General features: G+C 47.4%; 1 protein-coding gene across 1 annotated transcript; it reads left to right on the forward strand.

Annotated features, from left to right (window-relative positions):
* The first annotated feature begins 29 nt into the window (after window positions 1-29).
* On the forward strand, window positions 30-17,600 carry LOC135389623 (uncharacterized). The gene is made up of 54 exons (XM_064619658.1): window positions 30-67; window positions 165-200; window positions 501-536; window positions 832-867; window positions 1,168-1,203; window positions 1,504-1,539; window positions 1,839-1,874; window positions 2,170-2,205; window positions 2,506-2,541; window positions 2,842-2,877; window positions 3,177-3,212; window positions 3,508-3,543; window positions 3,844-3,879; window positions 4,162-4,197; window positions 4,498-4,533; window positions 4,829-4,864; window positions 5,165-5,200; window positions 5,501-5,536; window positions 5,836-5,871; window positions 6,172-6,207; window positions 6,503-6,538; window positions 6,839-6,874; window positions 7,175-7,210; window positions 7,511-7,546; window positions 7,847-7,882; window positions 8,182-8,217; window positions 8,518-8,553; window positions 8,849-8,884; window positions 9,185-9,220; window positions 9,521-9,556; window positions 9,857-9,892; window positions 10,193-10,228; window positions 10,529-10,564; window positions 10,864-10,899; window positions 11,200-11,235; window positions 11,531-11,566; window positions 11,867-11,902; window positions 12,203-12,238; window positions 12,539-12,574; window positions 12,875-12,910; window positions 13,211-13,246; window positions 13,547-13,582; window positions 13,878-13,913; window positions 14,209-14,244; window positions 14,545-14,580; window positions 14,881-14,916; window positions 15,217-15,252; window positions 15,553-15,588; window positions 15,889-15,924; window positions 16,225-16,260; window positions 16,556-16,591; window positions 16,891-16,926; window positions 17,226-17,261; window positions 17,561-17,600. Exons 1-54 carry the CDS (start codon window positions 30-32, stop codon window positions 17,598-17,600), a joined length of 1,950 nt encoding a protein of 649 aa, XP_064475728.1.
* The last annotated feature ends 939 nt before the right edge of the window (window positions 17,601-18,539 follow it).

Here is an 18,539-nt window from a genome sequence, read left to right on the forward strand (position 1 = left end):
GGGTGAATGTCGGTGAATTTCATGGTTTCATGGAAAGACACTTCTGCTCATGTTGCAACAGAAAGCAGTGCGTCTTTCGCTCGAATAAATTTTGTCTCACTTTCTGTATAAACGCCGCAACAAGTACGTTTCGTAAATGAACATTATTTTCTACACCTTTCCAGAAAGCCCATCCTCTACACTGGGGACCCACTCGACGGGTGAGTAACAGACTTGCAATATATAATTTCGATATTCACATCGCCCCTGACGGCGGCATGTCGAACGCCGTATCCCCACCCCACCCTCACATATCAGTAGAATAAGGGTGGTGGGTCGTTCAGCTTGGCATAGGTCGACCAGCGTACCAAGGTGAATGTCGGTGAATTTCATGGTTTCATGGAAAGACTTCTGCTCATGTTGCAACAGAAAGCAGTGCGTCTTTCGCTCGAATAAATTTCTGTATAAACGCCGCAACAAGTACGTTTCGTAAATGAACATTATTTTCTACACCTTTCCAGAAAGCCCATCCTCTACACTGGGGACCCACTCGACGGGTGAGTAACAGACTTGCAATATATAATTTCGATATTCACATCGCCCCTGACGGCGGCATGTCGAACGCCGTATCCCCACCCTCACATATCGGTAGAATAAGGGTGGTGGGTCGTTCGGCTTGGCATAGGTCGACCAGCGTACCAAGGTGAATGTCGGTGAATTTCATGGTTTCATGGAAAGACTTCTGCTCATATTGCAACAGAAAGCAGTGCGTCTTTCGCTCGAATAAATTTCTGTATAAACGCCGCAACAAGTACGTTTCGTAAATGAACATTATTTTCTACACCTTTCCAGAAAGCCCATCCTCTACACTGGGGACCCACTCGACGGGTGAGTAACAGACTTGCAATATATAATTTCGATATTCACATCGCCCCTGACGGCGGCATGTCGAACGCCGTATCCCCACCCCACCCTCACATATCGGTAGAATAAGGGTGGTGGGTCGTTCGGCTTGGCATAGGTCGACCAGCGTACCAAGGTGAATGTCGGTGAATTTCATGGTTTCATGGAAAGACTTCTGCTCATATTGCAACAGAAAGCAGTGCGTCTCTCGCTCGAATAAATTTCTATATAAACGCCGCAACAAGTACGTTTCGTAAATGAACATTATTTTCTACACCTTTCCAGAAAGCCCATCCTCTACACTGGGGACCCACTCGACGGGTGAGTAACAGACTTGCAATATATAATTTCGATATTCACATCGCCCCTGACGGCGGCATGTCGAACGCCGTATCCCCACCCCACCCTCACATATCGGTAGAATAAGGGTGGTGGGTCGTTCGGCTTGGCATAGGTCGACCAGCGTACCAAGGTGAATGTCGGTGAATTTCATGGTTTCATGGAAAGACTTCTGCTCATGTTGCAACAGAAAGCAGTGCGTCTTTCGCTCGAATAAATTTCTGTATAAACGCCGCAACAAGTACGTTTCGTAAATGAACATTATTTTCTACACCTTTCCAGAAAGCCCATCCTCTACACTGGGGACCCACTCGACGGGTGAGTAACAGACTTCCAATATATAATTTCGATATTCACATCGCCCCTGACGGCGGCACGTCGAACGCCGTATCCCCATCCCACCCTCACATATCGGTAGAATAAGGGTGGTGGGTCGTTCCGCTTGGCATAGGTCGACCAGCGTACCAAGGTGAATGTCGGTGAATTTCATGGTTTCATGGAAAGACTTCTGCTCATATTGCAACAGAAAGCAGTTCGTCTTTCGCACGAATAAATTTCTGTATAAACGCCGCAACAAGTACGTTTCGTAAATGAACATTATTTTCTACACCTTCCAGAAAGCCCATCCTCTACACTGGGGACCCACTCGACGGGTGAGTAACAGACTTGCAATATATAATTTCGATATTCACATCGCCCCTGACGGCGGCATGTCGAACGCCGTATCCCCACCCTCACATATCGGTAGAACAAGGGTGGTGGGTCGTTCGGCTTGGCATAGGTCGACCAGCGTACCAAGGTGAATGTCGGTGAATTTCATGGTTTCATGGAAAGACTTCTGCTCATATTGCAACAGAAAGCAGTGCGTCTCTCGCTCGAATAAATTTCTATATAAACGCCGCAACAAGTACGTTTCGTAAATGAACATTATTTTCTACACCTTTCCAGAAAGCCCATCCTCTACACTGGGGACCCACTCGACGGGTGAGTAACAGACTTGCAATATATAATTTCGATATTCACATCGCCCCTGACGGCGGCATGTCGAACGCCGTATCCCCACCCCACCCTCACATATCGGTAGAATAAGGGTGGTGGGTCGTTCGGCTTGGCATAGGTCGACCAGCGTACCAAGGTGAATGTCGGTGAATTTCATGGTTTCATGGAAAGACTTCTGCTCATATTGCAACAGAAAGCAGTGCGTCTCTCGCTCGAATAAATTTCTATATAAACGCCGCAACAAGTACGTTTCGTAAATGAACATTATTTTCTACACCTTTCCAGAAAGCCCATCCTCTACACTGGGGACCCACTCGACGGGTGAGTAACAGACTTGCAATATATAATTTCGATATTCACATCGCCCCTGACGGCGGCATGTCGAACGCCGTATCCCCACCCCACCCTCACATATCGGTAGAATAAGGGTGGTGGGTCGTTCGGCTTGGCATAGGTCGACCAGCGTACCAAGGTGAATGTCGGTGAATTTCATGGTTTCATGGAAAGACTTCTGCTCATGTTGCAACAGAAAGCAGTGCGTCTTTCGCTCGAATAAATTTCTGTATAAACGCCGCAACAAGTACGTTTCGTAAATGAACATTATTTTCTACACCTTTCCAGAAAGCCCATCCTCTACACTGGGGACCCACTCGACGGGTGAGTAACAGACTTCCAATATATAATTTCGATATTCACATCGCCCCTGACGGCGGCACGTCGAACGCCGTATCCCCATCCCACCCTCACATATCGGTAGAATAAGGGTGGTGGGTCGTTCCGCTTGGCATAGGTCGACCAGCGTACCAAGGTGAATGTCGGTGAATTTCATGGTTTCATGGAAAGACTTCTGCTCATATTGCAACAGAAAGCAGTTCGTCTTTCGCACGAATAAATTTCTGTATAAACGCCGCAACAAGTACGTTTCGTAAATGAACATTATTTTCTACACCTTCCAGAAAGCCCATCCTCTACACTGGGGACCCACTCGACGGGTGAGTAACAGACTTGCAATATATAATTTCGATATTCACATCGCCCCTGACGGCGGCATGTCGAACGCCGTATCCCCACCCTCACATATCGGTAGAACAAGGGTGGTGGGTCGTTCGGCTTGGCATAGGTCGACCAGCGTACCAAGGTGAATGTCGGTGAATTTCATGGTTTCATGGAAAGACTTCTGCTCATATTGCAACAGAAAGCAGTGCGTCTCTCGCTCGAATAAATTTCTATATAAACGCCGCAACAAGTACGTTTCGTAAATGAACATTATTTTCTACACCTTTCCAGAAAGCCCATCCTCTACACTGGGGACCCACTCGACGGGTGAGTAACAGACTTGCAATATATAATTTCGATATTCACATCGCCCCTGACGGCGGCATGTCGAACGCCGTATCCCCACCCCACCCTCACATATCGGTAGAATAAGGGTGGTGGGTCGTTCGGCTTGGCATAGGTCGACCAGCGTACCAAGGTGAATGTCGGTGAATTTCATGGTTTCATGGAAAGACTTCTGCTCATATTGCAACAGAAAGCAGTGCGTCTCTCGCTCGAATAAATTTCTATATAAACGCCGCAACAAGTACGTTTCGTAAATGAACATTATTTTCTACACCTTTCCAGAAAGCCCATCCTCTACACTGGGGACCCACTCGACGGGTGAGTAACAGACTTGCAATATATAATTTCGATATTCACATCGCCCCTGACGGCGGCATGTCGAACGCCGTATCCCCACTCCACCCTCACATATCGGTAGAATAAGGGTGGTGGGGTCGACCAGCGTACCAAGGTGAATGTCGGTGAATTTCATGGTTTCATGGAAAGACTTCTGCTCATGTTGCAACAGAAAGCAGTGCGTCTTTCGCTCGAATAAATTTCTGTATAAACGCCGCAACAAGTACGTTTCGTAAATGAACATTATTTTCTACACCTTTCCAGAAAGCCCATCCTCTACACTGGGGACCCACTCGACGGGTGAGTAACAGACTTGCAATATATAATTTCGATATTCACATCGCCCCTGACGGCGGCATGTCGAACGCCGTATCCCCACCCCACCCTCACATATCGGTAGAATAAGGGTGGTGGGTCGTTCGGCTTGGCATAGGTCGACCAGCGTACCAAGGTGAATGTCGGTGAATTTCATGGTTTCATGGAAAGACTTCTGCTCATATTGCAACAGAAAGCAGTGCGTCTCTCGCTCGAATAAATTTCTGTATAAACGCCGCAACAAGTACGTTTCGTAAATGAACATTATTTTCTACACCTTTCCAGAAAGCCCATCCTCTACACTGGGGACCCACTCGACGGGTGAGTAACAGACTTGCAATACATAATTTCGATATTCACATCGCCCCTGACGGCGGCATGTCGAACGCCGTATCCCCACCCTCACATATCGGTAGAACAAGGGTGGTGGGTCGTTCGGCTTGGCATAGGTCGACCAGCGTACGAAGGTGAATGTCGGTGAATTTCATGGTTTCATGGAAAGACTTCTGCTCATATTGCAACAGAAAGCAGTGCGTCTCTCGCTCGAATAAATTTCTATATAAACGCCGCAACAAGTACGTTTCGTAAATGAACATTATTTTCTACACCTTTCCAGAAAGCCCATCCTCTACACTGGGGACCCACTCGACGGGTGAGTAACAGACTTGCAATATATAATTTCGATATTCACATCGCCCCTGACGGCGGCATGTCGAACGCCGTATCCCCACCCCACCCTCACATATCGGTAGAATAAGGGTGGTGGGTCGTTCGGCTTGGCATAGGTCGACCAGCGTACCAAGGTGAATGTCGGTGAATTTCATGGTTTCATGGAAAGACTTCTGCTCATATTGCAACAGAAAGCAGTGCGTCTCTCGCTCGAATAAATTTCTATATAAACGCCGCAACAAGTACGTTTCGTAAATGAACATTATTTTCTACACCTTTCCAGAAAGCCCATCCTCTACACTGGGGACCCACTCGACGGGTGAGTAACAGACTTGCAATATATAATTTCGATATTCACATCGCCCCTGACGGCGGCATGTCGAACGCCGTATCCCCACCCCACCCTCACATATCGGTAGAATAAGGGTGGTGGGTCGTTCGGCTTGGCATAGGTCGACCAGCGTACCAAGGTGAATGTCGGTGAATTTCATGGTTTCATGGAAAGACTTCTGCTCATGTTGCAACAGAAAGCAGTGCGTCTTTCGCTCGAATAAATTTCTGTATAAACGCCGCAACAAGTACGTTTCGTAAATGAACATTATTTTCTACACCTTTCCAGAAAGCCCATCCTCTACACTGGGGACCCACTCGACGGGTGAGTAACAGACTTCCAATATATAATTTCGATATTCACATCGCCCCTGACGGCGGCATGTCGAACGCCGTATCCCCATCCCAGCCTCACATATCGGTAGAATAAGGGTGGTGGGTCGTTCCGCTTGGCATAGGTCGACCAGCGTACCAAGGTGAATGTCGGTGAATTTCATGGTTTCATGGAAAGACTTCTGCTCATATTGCAACAGAAAGCAGTTCGTCTTTCGCACGAATAAATTTCTGTATAAACGCCGCAACAAGTACGTTTCGTAAATGAACATTATTTTCTACACCTTCCAGAAAGCCCATCCTCTACACTGGGGACCCACTCGACGGGTGAGTAACAGACTTGCAATATATAATTTCGATATTCACATCGCCCCTGACGGCGGCATGTCGAACGCCGTATCCCCACCCCACCCTCACATATCGATAGAATAAGGGTGGTGGGTCGTTCGGCTTGGCATACGTCGACCAGCGTACCAAGGTGAATGTCGGTGAATTTCATGGTTTCATGGAAAGACTTCTGCTCATATTGCAACAGAAAGCAGTGCGTCTTTCGCTCGAATAAATTTCTGTATAAACGCCGCAACAAGTACGTTTCGTAAATGAACATTATTTTCTACACCTTTCCAGAAAGCCCATCCTCTACACTGGGGACCCACTCGACGGGTGAGTAACAGACTTGCAATATATAATTTCGATATTCACATCGCCCCTGACGGCGGCATGTCGAACGCCGTATCCCCACCCTCACATATCGGTAGAATAAGGGTGGTGGGTCGTTCGGCTTGGCATAGGTCGACCAGCGTACCAAGGTGAATGTCGGTGAATTTCATGGTTTCATGGAAAGACTTCTGCTCATATTGCAACAGAAAGCAGTGCGTCTCTCGCTCGAATAAATTTCTGTATAAACGCCGCAACAAGTACGTTTCCTAAATGAACATTATTTTCTACACCTTTCCAGAAAGCCCATCCTCTACACTGGGGACCCACTCGACGGGTGAGTAACAGACTTGCAATATATAATTCCGATATTCACATCGCCCCTGACGGCGGCATGTCGAACGCCGTATCCCCACCCCACCCTCACATATCGGTAGAATAAGGGTGGTGGGTCGTTCGGCTTGGCATAGGTCGACCAGCGTACCAAGGTGAATGTCGGTGAATTTCATGGTTTCATGGAAAGACTTCTGCTCATGTTGCAACAGAAAGCAGTGCGTCTTTCGCTCGAATAAATTTCTGTATAAACGCCGCAACAAGTACGTTTCGTAAATGAACATTATTTTCTACACCTTTCCAGAAAGCCCATCCTCTACACTGGGGACCCACTCGACGGGTGAGTAACAGACTTGCAATATATAATTTCGATATTCACATCGCCCCTGACGGCGGCATGTCGAACGCCGTATCCCCACCCCACCCTCACATATCGGTAGAATAAGGGTGGTGGGTCGTTCGGCTTGGCATAGGTCGACCAGCGTACCAAGGTGAATGTCGGTGAATTTCATGGTTTCATGGAAAGACTTCTGCTCATGTTGCAACAGAAAGCAGTGCGTCTTTCGCTCGAATAAATTTCTGTATAAACGCCGCAACAAGTACGTTTCGTAAATGAACATTATTTTCTACACCTTTCCAGAAAGCCCATCCTCTACACTGGGGACCCACTCGACGGGTGAGTAACAGACTTCCAATATATAATTTCGATATTCACATCGCCCCTGACGGCGGCATGTCGAACGCCGTATCCCCATCCCACCCTCACATATCGGTAGAATAAGGGTGGTGGGTCGATCCGCTTGGCATAGGTCGACCAGCGTACCAAGGTGAATGTCGGTGAATTTCATGGTTTCATGGAAAGACTTCTGCTCATATTGCAACAGAAAGCAGTTCGTCTTTCGCACGAATAAATTTCTGTATAAACGCCGCAACAAGTACGTTTCGTAAATGAACATTATTTTCTACACCTTTCCAGAAAGCCCATCCTCTACACTGGGGACCCACTCGACGGGTGAGTAACAGACTTGCAATATATAATTCCGATATTCACATCGCCCCTGACGGCGGCATGTCGAACGCCGTATCCCCACCCCACCCTCACATATCGGTAGAATAAGGGTGGTGGGTCGTTCGGCTTGGCATAGGTCGACCAGCGTACCAAGGTGAATGTCGGTGAATTTCATGGTTTCATGGAAAGACTTCTGCTCATGTTGCAACAGAAAGCAGTGCGTCTTTCGCTCGAATAAATTTCTGTATAAACGCCGCAACAAGTACGTTTCGTAAATGAACATTATTTTCTACACCTTTCCAGAAAGCCCATCCTCTACACTGGGGACCCACTCGACGGGTGAGTAACAGACTTGCAATATATAATTTCGATATTCACATCGCCCCTGACGGCGGCATGTCGAACGCCGTATCCCCATCCCACCCTCACATATCGGTAGAATAAGGGTGGTGGGTCGTTCCGCTTGGCATAGGTCGACCAGCGTACCAAGGTGAATGTCGGTGAATTTCATGGTTTCATGGAAAGACTTCTGCTCATATTGCAACAGAAAGCAGTTCGTCTTTCGCACGAATAAATTTCTGTATAAACGCCGCAACAAGTACGTTTCGTAAATGAACATTATTTTCTACACCTTCCAGAAAGCCCATCCTCTACACTGGGGACCCACTCGACGGGTGAGTAACAGACTTGCAATATATAATTTCGATATTCACATCGCCCCTGACGGCGGCATGTCGAACGCCGTATCCCCACCCCACCCTCACATATCGATAGAATAAGGGTGGTGGGTCGTTCGGCTTGGCATACGTCGACCAGCGTACCAAGGTGAATGTCGGTGAATTTCATGGTTTCATGGAAAGACTTCTGCTCATATTGCAACAGAAAGCAGTGCGTCTTTCGCTCGAATAAATTTCTGTATAAACGCCGCAACAAGTACGTTTCGTAAATGAACATTATTTTCTACACCTTTCCAGAAAGCCCATCCTCTACACTGGGGACCCACTCGACGGGTGAGTAACAGACTTGCAATATATAATTTCGATATTCACATCGCCCCTGACGGCGGCATGTCGAACGCCGTATCCCCACCCTCACATATCGGTAGAATAAGGGTGGTGGGTCGTTCGGCTTGGCATAGGTCGACCAGCGTACCAAGGTGAATGTCGGTGAATTTCATGGTTTCATGGAAAGACTTCTGCTCATATTGCAACAGAAAGCAGTGCGTCTCTCGCTCGAATAAATTTCTGTATAAACGCCGCAACAAGTACGTTTCCTAAATGAACATTATTTTCTACACCTTTCCAGAAAGCCCATCCTCTACACTGGGGACCCACTCGACGGGTGAGTAACAGACTTGCAATATATAATTCCGATATTCACATCGCCCCTGACGGCGGCATGTCGAACGCCGTATCCCCACCCCACCCTCACATATCGGTAGAATAAGGGTGGTGGGTCGTTCGGCTTGGCATAGGTCGACCAGCGTACCAAGGTGAATGTCGGTGAATTTCATGGTTTCATGGAAAGACTTCTGCTCATGTTGCAACAGAAAGCAGTGCGTCTTTCGCTCGAATAAATTTCTGTATAAACGCCGCAACAAGTACGTTTCGTAAATGAACATTATTTTCTACACCTTTCCAGAAAGCCCATCCTCTACACTGGGGACCCACTCGACGGGTGAGTAACAGACTTGCAATATGTAATTTCGATATTCACATCGCCCCTGACGGCGGCATGTCGAACGCCGTATCCCCACCCCACCCTCACATATCGGTAGAATAAGGGTGGTGGGTCGTTCGGCTTGGCATAGGTCGACCAGCGTACCAAGGTGAATGTCGGTGAATTTCATGGTTTCATGGAAAGACTTCTGCTCATGTTGCAACAGAAAGCAGTGCGTCTTTCGCTCGAATAAATTTCTGTATAAACGCCGCAACAAGTACGTTTCGTAAATGAACATTATTTTCTACACCTTTCCAGAAAGCCCATCCTCTACACTGGGGACCCACTCGACGGGTGAGTAACAGACTTCCAATATATAATTTCGATATTCACATCGCCCCTGACGGCGGCATGTCGAACGCCGTATCCCCATCCCACCCTCACATATCGGTAGAATAAGGGTGGTGGGTCGATCCGCTTGGCATAGGTCGACCAGCGTACCAAGGTGAATGTCGGTGAATTTCATGGTTTCATGGAAAGACTTCTGCTCATATTGCAACAGAAAGCAGTTCGTCTTTCGCACGAATAAATTTCTGTATAAACGCCGCAACAAGTACGTTTCGTAAATGAACATTATTTTCTACACCTTTCCAGAAAGCCCATCCTCTACACTGGGGACCCACTCGACGGGTGAGTAACAGACTTGCAATATATAATTCCGATATTCACATCGCCCCTGACGGCGGCATGTCGAACGCCGTATCCCCACCCCACCCTCACATATCGGTAGAATAAGGGTGGTGGGTCGTTCGGCTTGGCATAGGTCGACCAGCGTACCAAGGTGAATGTCGGTGAATTTCATGGTTTCATGGAAAGACTTCTGCTCATGTTGCAACAGAAAGCAGTGCGTCTTTCGCTCGAATAAATTTCTGTATAAACGCCGCAACAAGTACGTTTCGTAAATGAACATTATTTTCTACACCTTTCCAGAAAGCCCATCCTCTACACTGGGGACCCACTCGACGGGTGAGTAACAGACTTGCAATATATAATTTCGATATTCACATCGCCCCTGACGGCGGCATGTCGAACGCCGTATCCCCACCCCACCCTCACATATCGGTAGAATAAGGGTGGTGGGTCGTTCGGCTTGGCATAGGTCGACCAGCGTACCAAGGTGAATGTCGGTGAATTTCATGGTTTCATGGAAAGACTTCTGCTCATGTTGCAACAGAAAGCAGTGCGTCTTTCGCTCGAATAAATTTCTGTATAAACGCCGCAACAAGTACGTTTCGTAAATGAACATTATTTTCTACACCTTTCCAGAAAGCCCATCCTCTACACTGGGGACCCACTCGACGGGTGAGTAACAGACTTCCAATATATAATTTCGATATTCACATCGCCCCTGACGGCGGCATGTCGAACGCCGTATCCCCATCCCACCCTCACATATCGGTAGAATAAGGGTGGTGGGTCGTTCCGCTTGGCATAGGTCGACCAGCGTACCAAGGTGAATGTCGGTGAATTTCATGGTTTCATGGAAAGACTTCTGCTCATATTGCAACAGAAAGCAGTTCGTCTTTCGCACGAATAAATTTCTGTATAAACGCCGCAACAAGTACGTTTCGTAAATGAACATTATTTTCTACACCTTCCAGAAAGCCCATCCTCTACACTGGGGACCCACTCGACGGGTGAGTAACAGACTTGCAATATATAATTTCGATATTCACATCGCCCCTGACGGCGGCATGTCGAACGCCGTATCCCCACCCCACCCTCACATATCGATAGAATAAGGGTGGTGGGTCGTTCGGCTTGGCATACGTCGACCAGCGTACCAAGGTGAATGTCGGTGAATTTCATGGTTTCATGGAAAGACTTCTGCTCATATTGCAACAGAAAGCAGTGCGTCTTTCGCTCGAATAAATTTCTGTATAAACGCCGCAACAAGTACGTTTCGTAAATGAACATTATTTTCTACACATTTCCAGAAAGCCCATCCTCTACACTGGGGACCCACTCGACGGGTGAGTAACAGACTTGCAATATATAATTTCGATATTCACATCGCCCCTGACGGCGGCATGTCGAACGCCGTATCCCCACCCTCACATATCGGTAGAATAAGGGTGGTGGGTCGTTCGGCTTGGCATAGGTCGACCAGCGTACCAAGGTGAATGTCGGTGAATTTCATGGTTTCATGGAAAGACTTCTGCTCATATTGCAACAGAAAGCAGTGCGTCTCTCGCTCGAATAAATTTCTGTATAAACGCCGCAACAAGTACGTTTCCTAAATGAACATTATTTTCTACACCTTTCCAGAAAGCCCATCCTCTACACTGGGGACCCACTCGACGGGTGAGTAACAGACTTGCAATATATAATTCCGATATTCACATCGCCCCTGACGGCGGCATGTCGAACGCCGTATCCCCACCCCACCCTCACATATCGGTAGAATAAGGGTGGTGGGTCGTTCGGCTTGGCATAGGTCGACCAGCGTACCAAGGTGAATGTCGGTGAATTTCATGGTTTCATGGAAAGACTTCTGCTCATGTTGCAACAGAAAGCAGTGCGTCTTTCGCTCGAATAAATTTCTGTATAAACGCCGCAACAAGTACGTTTCGTAAATGAACATTATTTTCTACACCTTTCCAGAAAGCCCATCCTCTACACTGGGGGCCCACTCGACGGGTGAGTAACAGACTTCCAATATATAATTTCGATATTCACATCGCCCCTGACGGCGGCATGTCGAACGCCGTATCCCCATCCCACCCTCACATATCGGTAGAATAAGGGTGGTGGGTCGTTCCGCTTGGCATAGGTCGACCAGCGTACCAAGGTGAATGTCGGTGAATTTCATGGTTTCATGGAAAGACTTCTGCTCATATTGCAACAGAAAGCAGTTCGTCTTTCGCACGAATAAATTTCTGTATAAACGCCGCAACAAGTACGTTTCGTAAATGAACATTATTTTCTACACCTTTCCAGAAAGCCCATCCTCTACACTGGGGACCCACTCGACGGGTGAGTAACAGACTTGCAATATATAATTCCGATATTCACATCGCCCCTGACGGCGGCATGTCGAACGCCGTATCCCCACCCCACCCTCACATATCGGTAGAATAAGGGTGGTGGGTCGTTCGGCTTGGCATAGGTCGACCAGCGTACCAAGGTGAATGTCGGTGAATTTCATGGTTTCATGGAAAGACTTCTGCTCATGTTGCAACAGAAAGCAGTGCGTCTTTCGCTCGAATAAATTTCTGTATAAACGCCGCAACAAGTACGTTTCGTAAATGAACATTATTTTCTACACCTTTCCAGAAAGCCCATCCTCTACACTGGGGACCCACTCGACGGGTGAGTAACAGACTTGCAATATATAATTTCGATATTCACATCGCCCCTGACGGCGGCATGTCGAACGCCGTATCCCCACCCCACCCTCACATATCGATAGAATAAGGGTGGTGGGTCGTTCGGCTTGGCATAGGTCGACCAGCGTACCAAGGTGAATGTCGGTGAATTTCATGGTTTCATGGAAAGACTTCTGCTCATATTGCAACAGAAAGCAGTGCGTCTTTCGCTCGAATAAATTTCTGTATAAACGCCGCAACAAGTACGTTTCGTAAATGAACATTATTTTCTACACCTTTCCAGAAAGCCCATCCTCTACACTGGGGACCCACTCGACGGGTGAGTAACAGACTTGCAATATATAATTTCGATATTCACATCGCCCCTGACGGCGGCATGTCGAACGCCGTAACCCCACCCCACCTTCACATATCGGTAGAATAAGGGTGGTGGGTCGTTGGGCTTGGCATAGGTCGACCAGCGTACCAAGGTGAATGTCGGTGAATTTCATGGTTTCATGGAAAGACTTCTGCTCATATTGCAACAGAAAGCAGTGCGTCACTCGCTTGAATAAATTTCTGTATAAACGCCGCAACAAGTACGTTTCGTAAATGAACATTATTTTCTACACCTTTCCAGAAAGCCCATCCTCTACACTGGGGAGCCACTCGACGGGTGAGTAACAGACTTGCAATATATAATTTCGATATTCACATCGCCCCTGACGGCGGCATGTCGAACGCCGTAACCCCACCCCACCCTCACATATCGGTAGAATAAGGGTGGTGGGTCGTTGGGCTTGGCATAGGTCGACCAGCGTACCAAGGTGAATGTCGGTGAATTTCATGGTTTCATGGAAAGACTTCTGCTCATATTGCAACAGAAAGCAGTGCGTCACTCGCTTGAATAAATTTCTGTATAAACGCCGCAACAAGTACGTTTCGTAAATGAACATTATTTTCTACACCTTTCCAGAAAGCCCATCCTCTACACTGGGGACCCACTCGAGGGGTGAGTAACAGACTTGCAATATATAATTTCGATATTCACATCGCCCCTGACGGCGGCATGTCGAACGCCGTAACCCCACCCTCACATATCGGTAGAATAAGGGTGGTGGGTCGTTGGGCTTGGCATAGGTCGACCAGCGTACCAAGGTGAATGTCGGTGAATTTCATGGTTTCATGGAAAGACTTCTGCTCATATTGCAACAGAAAGCAGTGCGTCTTTCGCTCGAATAAATTTCTGTATAAACGCCGCAACAAGTACGTTTCGTAAATGAACATTATTTTCTACACCTTTCCAGAAAGCCCATCCTCTACACTGGGGACCCACTCGACGGGTGAGTAACAGACTTGCAATATATAATTTCGATATTCACATCGCCCCTGACGGCGGCATGTCGAACGCCGTATCCCCACCCTCACATATCGGTAGAATAAGGGTGGTGGGTCGTTCGGCTTGGCATAGGTCGACCAGCGTACCAAGGTGAATGTCGGTGAATTTCATGGTTTCATGGAAAGACTTCTGCTCATATTGCAACAGAAAGCAGTGCGTCTCTCGCTCGAATAAATTTCTGTATAAACGCCGCAACAAGTACGTTTCCTAAATGAACATTATTTTCTACACCTTTCCAGAAAGCCCATCCTCTACACTGGGGACCCACTCGACGGGTGAGTAACAGACTTGCAATATATAATTCCGATATTCACATCGCCCCTGACGGCGGCATGTCGAACGCCGTATCCCCACCCCACCCTCACATATCGGTAGAATAAGGGTGGTGGGTCGTTCGGCTTGGCATAGGTCGACCAGCGTACCAAGGTGAATGTCGGTGAATTTCATGGTTTCATGGAAAGACTTCTGCTCATGTTGCAACAGAAAGCAGTGCGTCGTTCGCTCGAATAAATTTCTGTATAAACGCCGCAACAAGTACGTTTCGTAAATGAACATTATTTTCTACACCTTTCCAGAAAGCCCATCCTCTACACTGGGGACCCACTCGACGGGTGAGTAACAGACTTCCAATATATAATTTCGATATTCACATCGCCCCTGACGGCGGCATGTCGAACGCCGTATCCCCATCCCACCCTCACATATCGGTAGAATAAGGGTGGTGGGTCGTTCCGCTTGGCATAGGTCGACCAGCGTACCAAGGTGAATGTCGGTGAATTTCATGGTTTCATGGAAAGACTTCTGCTCATATTGCAACAGAAAGCAGTTCGTCTTTCGCACGAATAAATTTCTGTATAAACGCCGCAACAAGTACGTTTCGTAAATGAACATTATTTTCTACACCTTTCCAGAAAGCCCATCCTCTACACTGGGGACCCACTCGACGGGTGAGTAACAGACTTGCAATATATAATTCCGATATTCACATCGCCCCTGACGGCGGCATGTCGAACGCCGTATCCCCACCCCACCCTCACATATCGGTAGAATAAGGGTGGTGGGTCGTTCGGCTTGGCATAGGTCGACCAGCGTACCAAGGTGAATGTCGGTGAATTTCATGGTTTCATGGAAAGACTTCTGCTCATGTTGCAACAGAAAGCAGTGCGTCTTTCGCTCGAATAAATTTCTGTATAAACGCCGCAACAAGTACGTTTCGTAAATGAACATTATTTTCTACACCTTTCCAGAAAGCCCATCCTCTACACTGGGGACCCACTCGACGGGTGAGTAACAGACTTGCAATATATAATTTCGATATTCACATCGCCCCTGACGGCGGCATGTCGAACGCCGTATCCCCACCCCACCCTCACATATCGATAGAATAAGGGTGGTGGGTCGTTCGGCTTGGCATAGGTCGACCAGCGTACCAAGGTGAATGTCGGTGAATTTCATGGTTTCATGGAAAGACTTCTGCTCATATTGCAACAGAAAGCAGTGCGTCTTTCGCTCGAATAAATTTCTGTATAAACGCCGCAACAAGTACGTTTCGTAAATGAACATTATTTTCTACACCTTTCCAGAAAGCCCATCCTCTACACTGGGGACCCACTCGACGGGTGAGTAACAGACTTGCAATATATAATTTCGATATTCACATCGCCCCTGACGGCGGCATGTCGAACGCCGTAACCCCACCCCACCTTCACATATCGGTAGAATAAGGGTGGTGGGTCGTTGGGCTTGGCATAGGTCGACCAGCGTACCAAGGTGAATGTCGGTGAATTTCATGGTTTCATGGAAAGACTTCTGCTCATATTGCAACAGAAAGCAGTGCGTCACTCGCTTGAATAAATTTCTGTATAAACGCCGCAACAAGTACGTTTCGTAAATGAACATTATTTTCTACACCTTTCCAGAAAGCCCATCCTCTACACTGGGGAGCCACTCGACGGGTGAGTAACAGACTTGCAATATATAATTTCGATATTCACATCGCCCCTGACGGCGGCATGTCGAACGCCGTAACCCCACCCCACCCTCACATATCGGTAGAATAAGGGTGGTGGGTCGTTGGGCTTGGCATAGGTCGACCAGCGTACCAAGGTGAATGTCGGTGAATTTCATGGTTTCATGGAAAGACTTCTGCTCATATTGCAACAGAAAGCAGTGCGTCACTCGCTTGAATAAATTTCTGTATAAACGCCGCAACAAGTACGTTTCGTAAATGAACATTATTTTCTACACCTTTCCAGAAAGCCCATCCTCTACACTGGGGACCCACTCGAGGGGTGAGTAACAGACTTGCAATATATAATTTCGATATTCACATCGCCCCTGACGGCGGCATGTCGAACGCCGTAACCCCACCCTCACATATCGGTAGAATAAGGGTGGTGGGTCGTTGGGCTTGGCATAGGTCGACCAGCGTACCAAGGTGAATGTCGGTGAATTTCATGGTTTCATGGAAAGACTTCTGCTCATATTGCAACAGAAAGCAGTGCGTCACTCGCTTGAATAAATTTCTGTATAAACGCCGCAACAAGTACGTTTCGTAAATGAACATTATTTTCTACACCTTTCCAGAAAGCCCATCCTCTACACTGGGGACCCACTCGACGGGTGAGTAACAGACTTCCAATATATAATTTCGATATTCACATCGCCCCTGACGGCGGCATGTCGAACGCCGTATCCCCATCCCGCCCTCACATATCGGTAGAATAAGGGTGGTGGGTCGTTGGGCTTGGCATAGGTCGACCAGCGTACCAAGGTGAATGTCGGTGAATTTCATGGTTTCATGGAAAGACTTCTGCTCATATTGCAACAGAAAGCAGTTCGTCTTTCGCTCGAATAAATTTCTGTATAAACGCCGCAACAAGTACGTTTCATAAATGAACATTATTTTCTACACCTTTCAGAAAGCCCATCCTCTACACTGGGGACCCACTCGACGGGTGAGTAACAGACTTGCAATGTATAATTTCGATATTCACATCGCCCCTGACGGCGGCATGTCGAACGCCGTATCCCCACCCCACCCTCACATATCGGTAGAATAAGGGTGGTGGGTCGTTCGGCTTGGCATAGGTCGACCAGCGTACCAAGGTGAATGTCGGTGAATTTGATGGTTTCATGGAAAGACTTCTGCTCATATTACAACAGAAAGCAGTGCGTCACTCGCTTGAATAAATTTCTGTATAAACGCCGCAACAAGTACGTTTCGTAAATGAACATTATTTTCTACACCTTTCAGAAAGCCCATCCTCTACACTGGGGACCCACTCGACGGGTGAGTAACAGACTTGCAATATATAATTTCGATATTCACATCGCCCCTGACGGCGGCATGTCGAACGCCGTATCCCCACCCCACCCTCACATATCGGTAGAATAAGGGTGGTGGGTCGTTCGGCTTGGCATAGGTCGACCAGCGTACCAAGGTGAATGTCGGTGAATTTCATGGTTTCATGGAAAGACTTCTGCTCATATTGCAACAGAAAGCAGTGCGTCTTTCGCTCGAATAAATTTCTGTATAAACGCCGCAACAAGTACGTTTCGTAAATGAACATTATTTTCTACACCTTTCAGAAAGCCCATCCTCTACACTGGGGACCCACTCGACGGGTGAGTAACAGACTTCCAATATATAATTTCGATATTCACATCGCCCCTGACGGCGGCATGTCGAACGCCGTATCCCCACCCCACCCTCACATATCGGTAGAATAAGGGTGGTGGGTCGTTCGGCTTGGCATAGGTCGACCAGCGTACCAAGGTGAATGTCGGTGAATTTCATGGTTTCATGGAAAGACACTCCTGCTCATGTTGCTACAGAAGGCAGTGCGTCTTTCGCTCGAATAAATTTTGTCTCACTTTCTGTATAAACGCCGCAACAAGTACGTTTCGTAAATGAACATTATTTTCTACACCTTTCCAGCAAGCCCTTCCTCTTCACTGGCGACCTCGTCTTCAGGTGAGTAACAGACTTGCAATATATAATTTCGATATTCACATCGCCCCTGACGGCGGCATTTCGAACGCCGTATCCCCACCCCTTATGACAGCATACTGGCTCATACCCATCCCATGGAAAATATTTTCCGCTTTTGCTCGGTAACCAGCGCGCTGATTTTAACGCGGGTGGTTTCACTATAGAGAGGAAGGCGAGATGAATCTGATAACGACTTCTGATAAATTTTAAATTATTCCTGGCCCAATCGCCCAGAGGTCGCGCTCGACCCCCCTGAGTTACCAAAAATTATCATGGACTCCTTATTGCAAATAAAGGTACTTTTGCCGAGTTTTACTGGACTATGCCGAACTGCTGTCGATTTAGGTATGGTCGAAATCTCGAAAACCATGCTACGAAAAAAGTTACCTAGTGAGCAGGTTTTAATTCTGGCCGAACTTTAGTCACATAGAATGAAAGAGATGATCTAAACATTCTGCCAATATCAAGTTCTTCACTCGTGTTTCATTTTCTGACAGCGAAACAGAGCTGCTTTTTTGCGCTATTTCTTACAACTTTGCGCCTTGCTCAGGGCACTTTTCGCACAAGCTGAAAAGG

Source organism: Ornithodoros turicata, chromosome 3 (genome assembly GCF_037126465.1).
Source record: "Ornithodoros turicata isolate Travis chromosome 3, ASM3712646v1, whole genome shotgun sequence".
In the NCBI taxonomy this organism is placed as follows: Eukaryota; Metazoa; Arthropoda; class Arachnida; order Ixodida; family Argasidae; genus Ornithodoros; species Ornithodoros turicata.

Bases quoted from the DNA above. Each gene is read 5' to 3' on its own strand.
- LOC135389623 (XM_064619658.1), top strand. From the start codon at position 30: ATGGAAAGACACTTCTGCTCATGTTGCAACAGAAAGCA. The intron at 537-831 runs GTGAGTAACAGA...ACACCTTTCCAG, and splicing joins ACTGGGGACCCACTCGACGG to AAAGCCCATCCTCTACACTG. The intron at 9,893-10,192 runs GTGAGTAACAGA...ACACCTTTCCAG, and splicing joins ACTGGGGACCCACTCGACGG to AAAGCCCATCCTCTACACTG.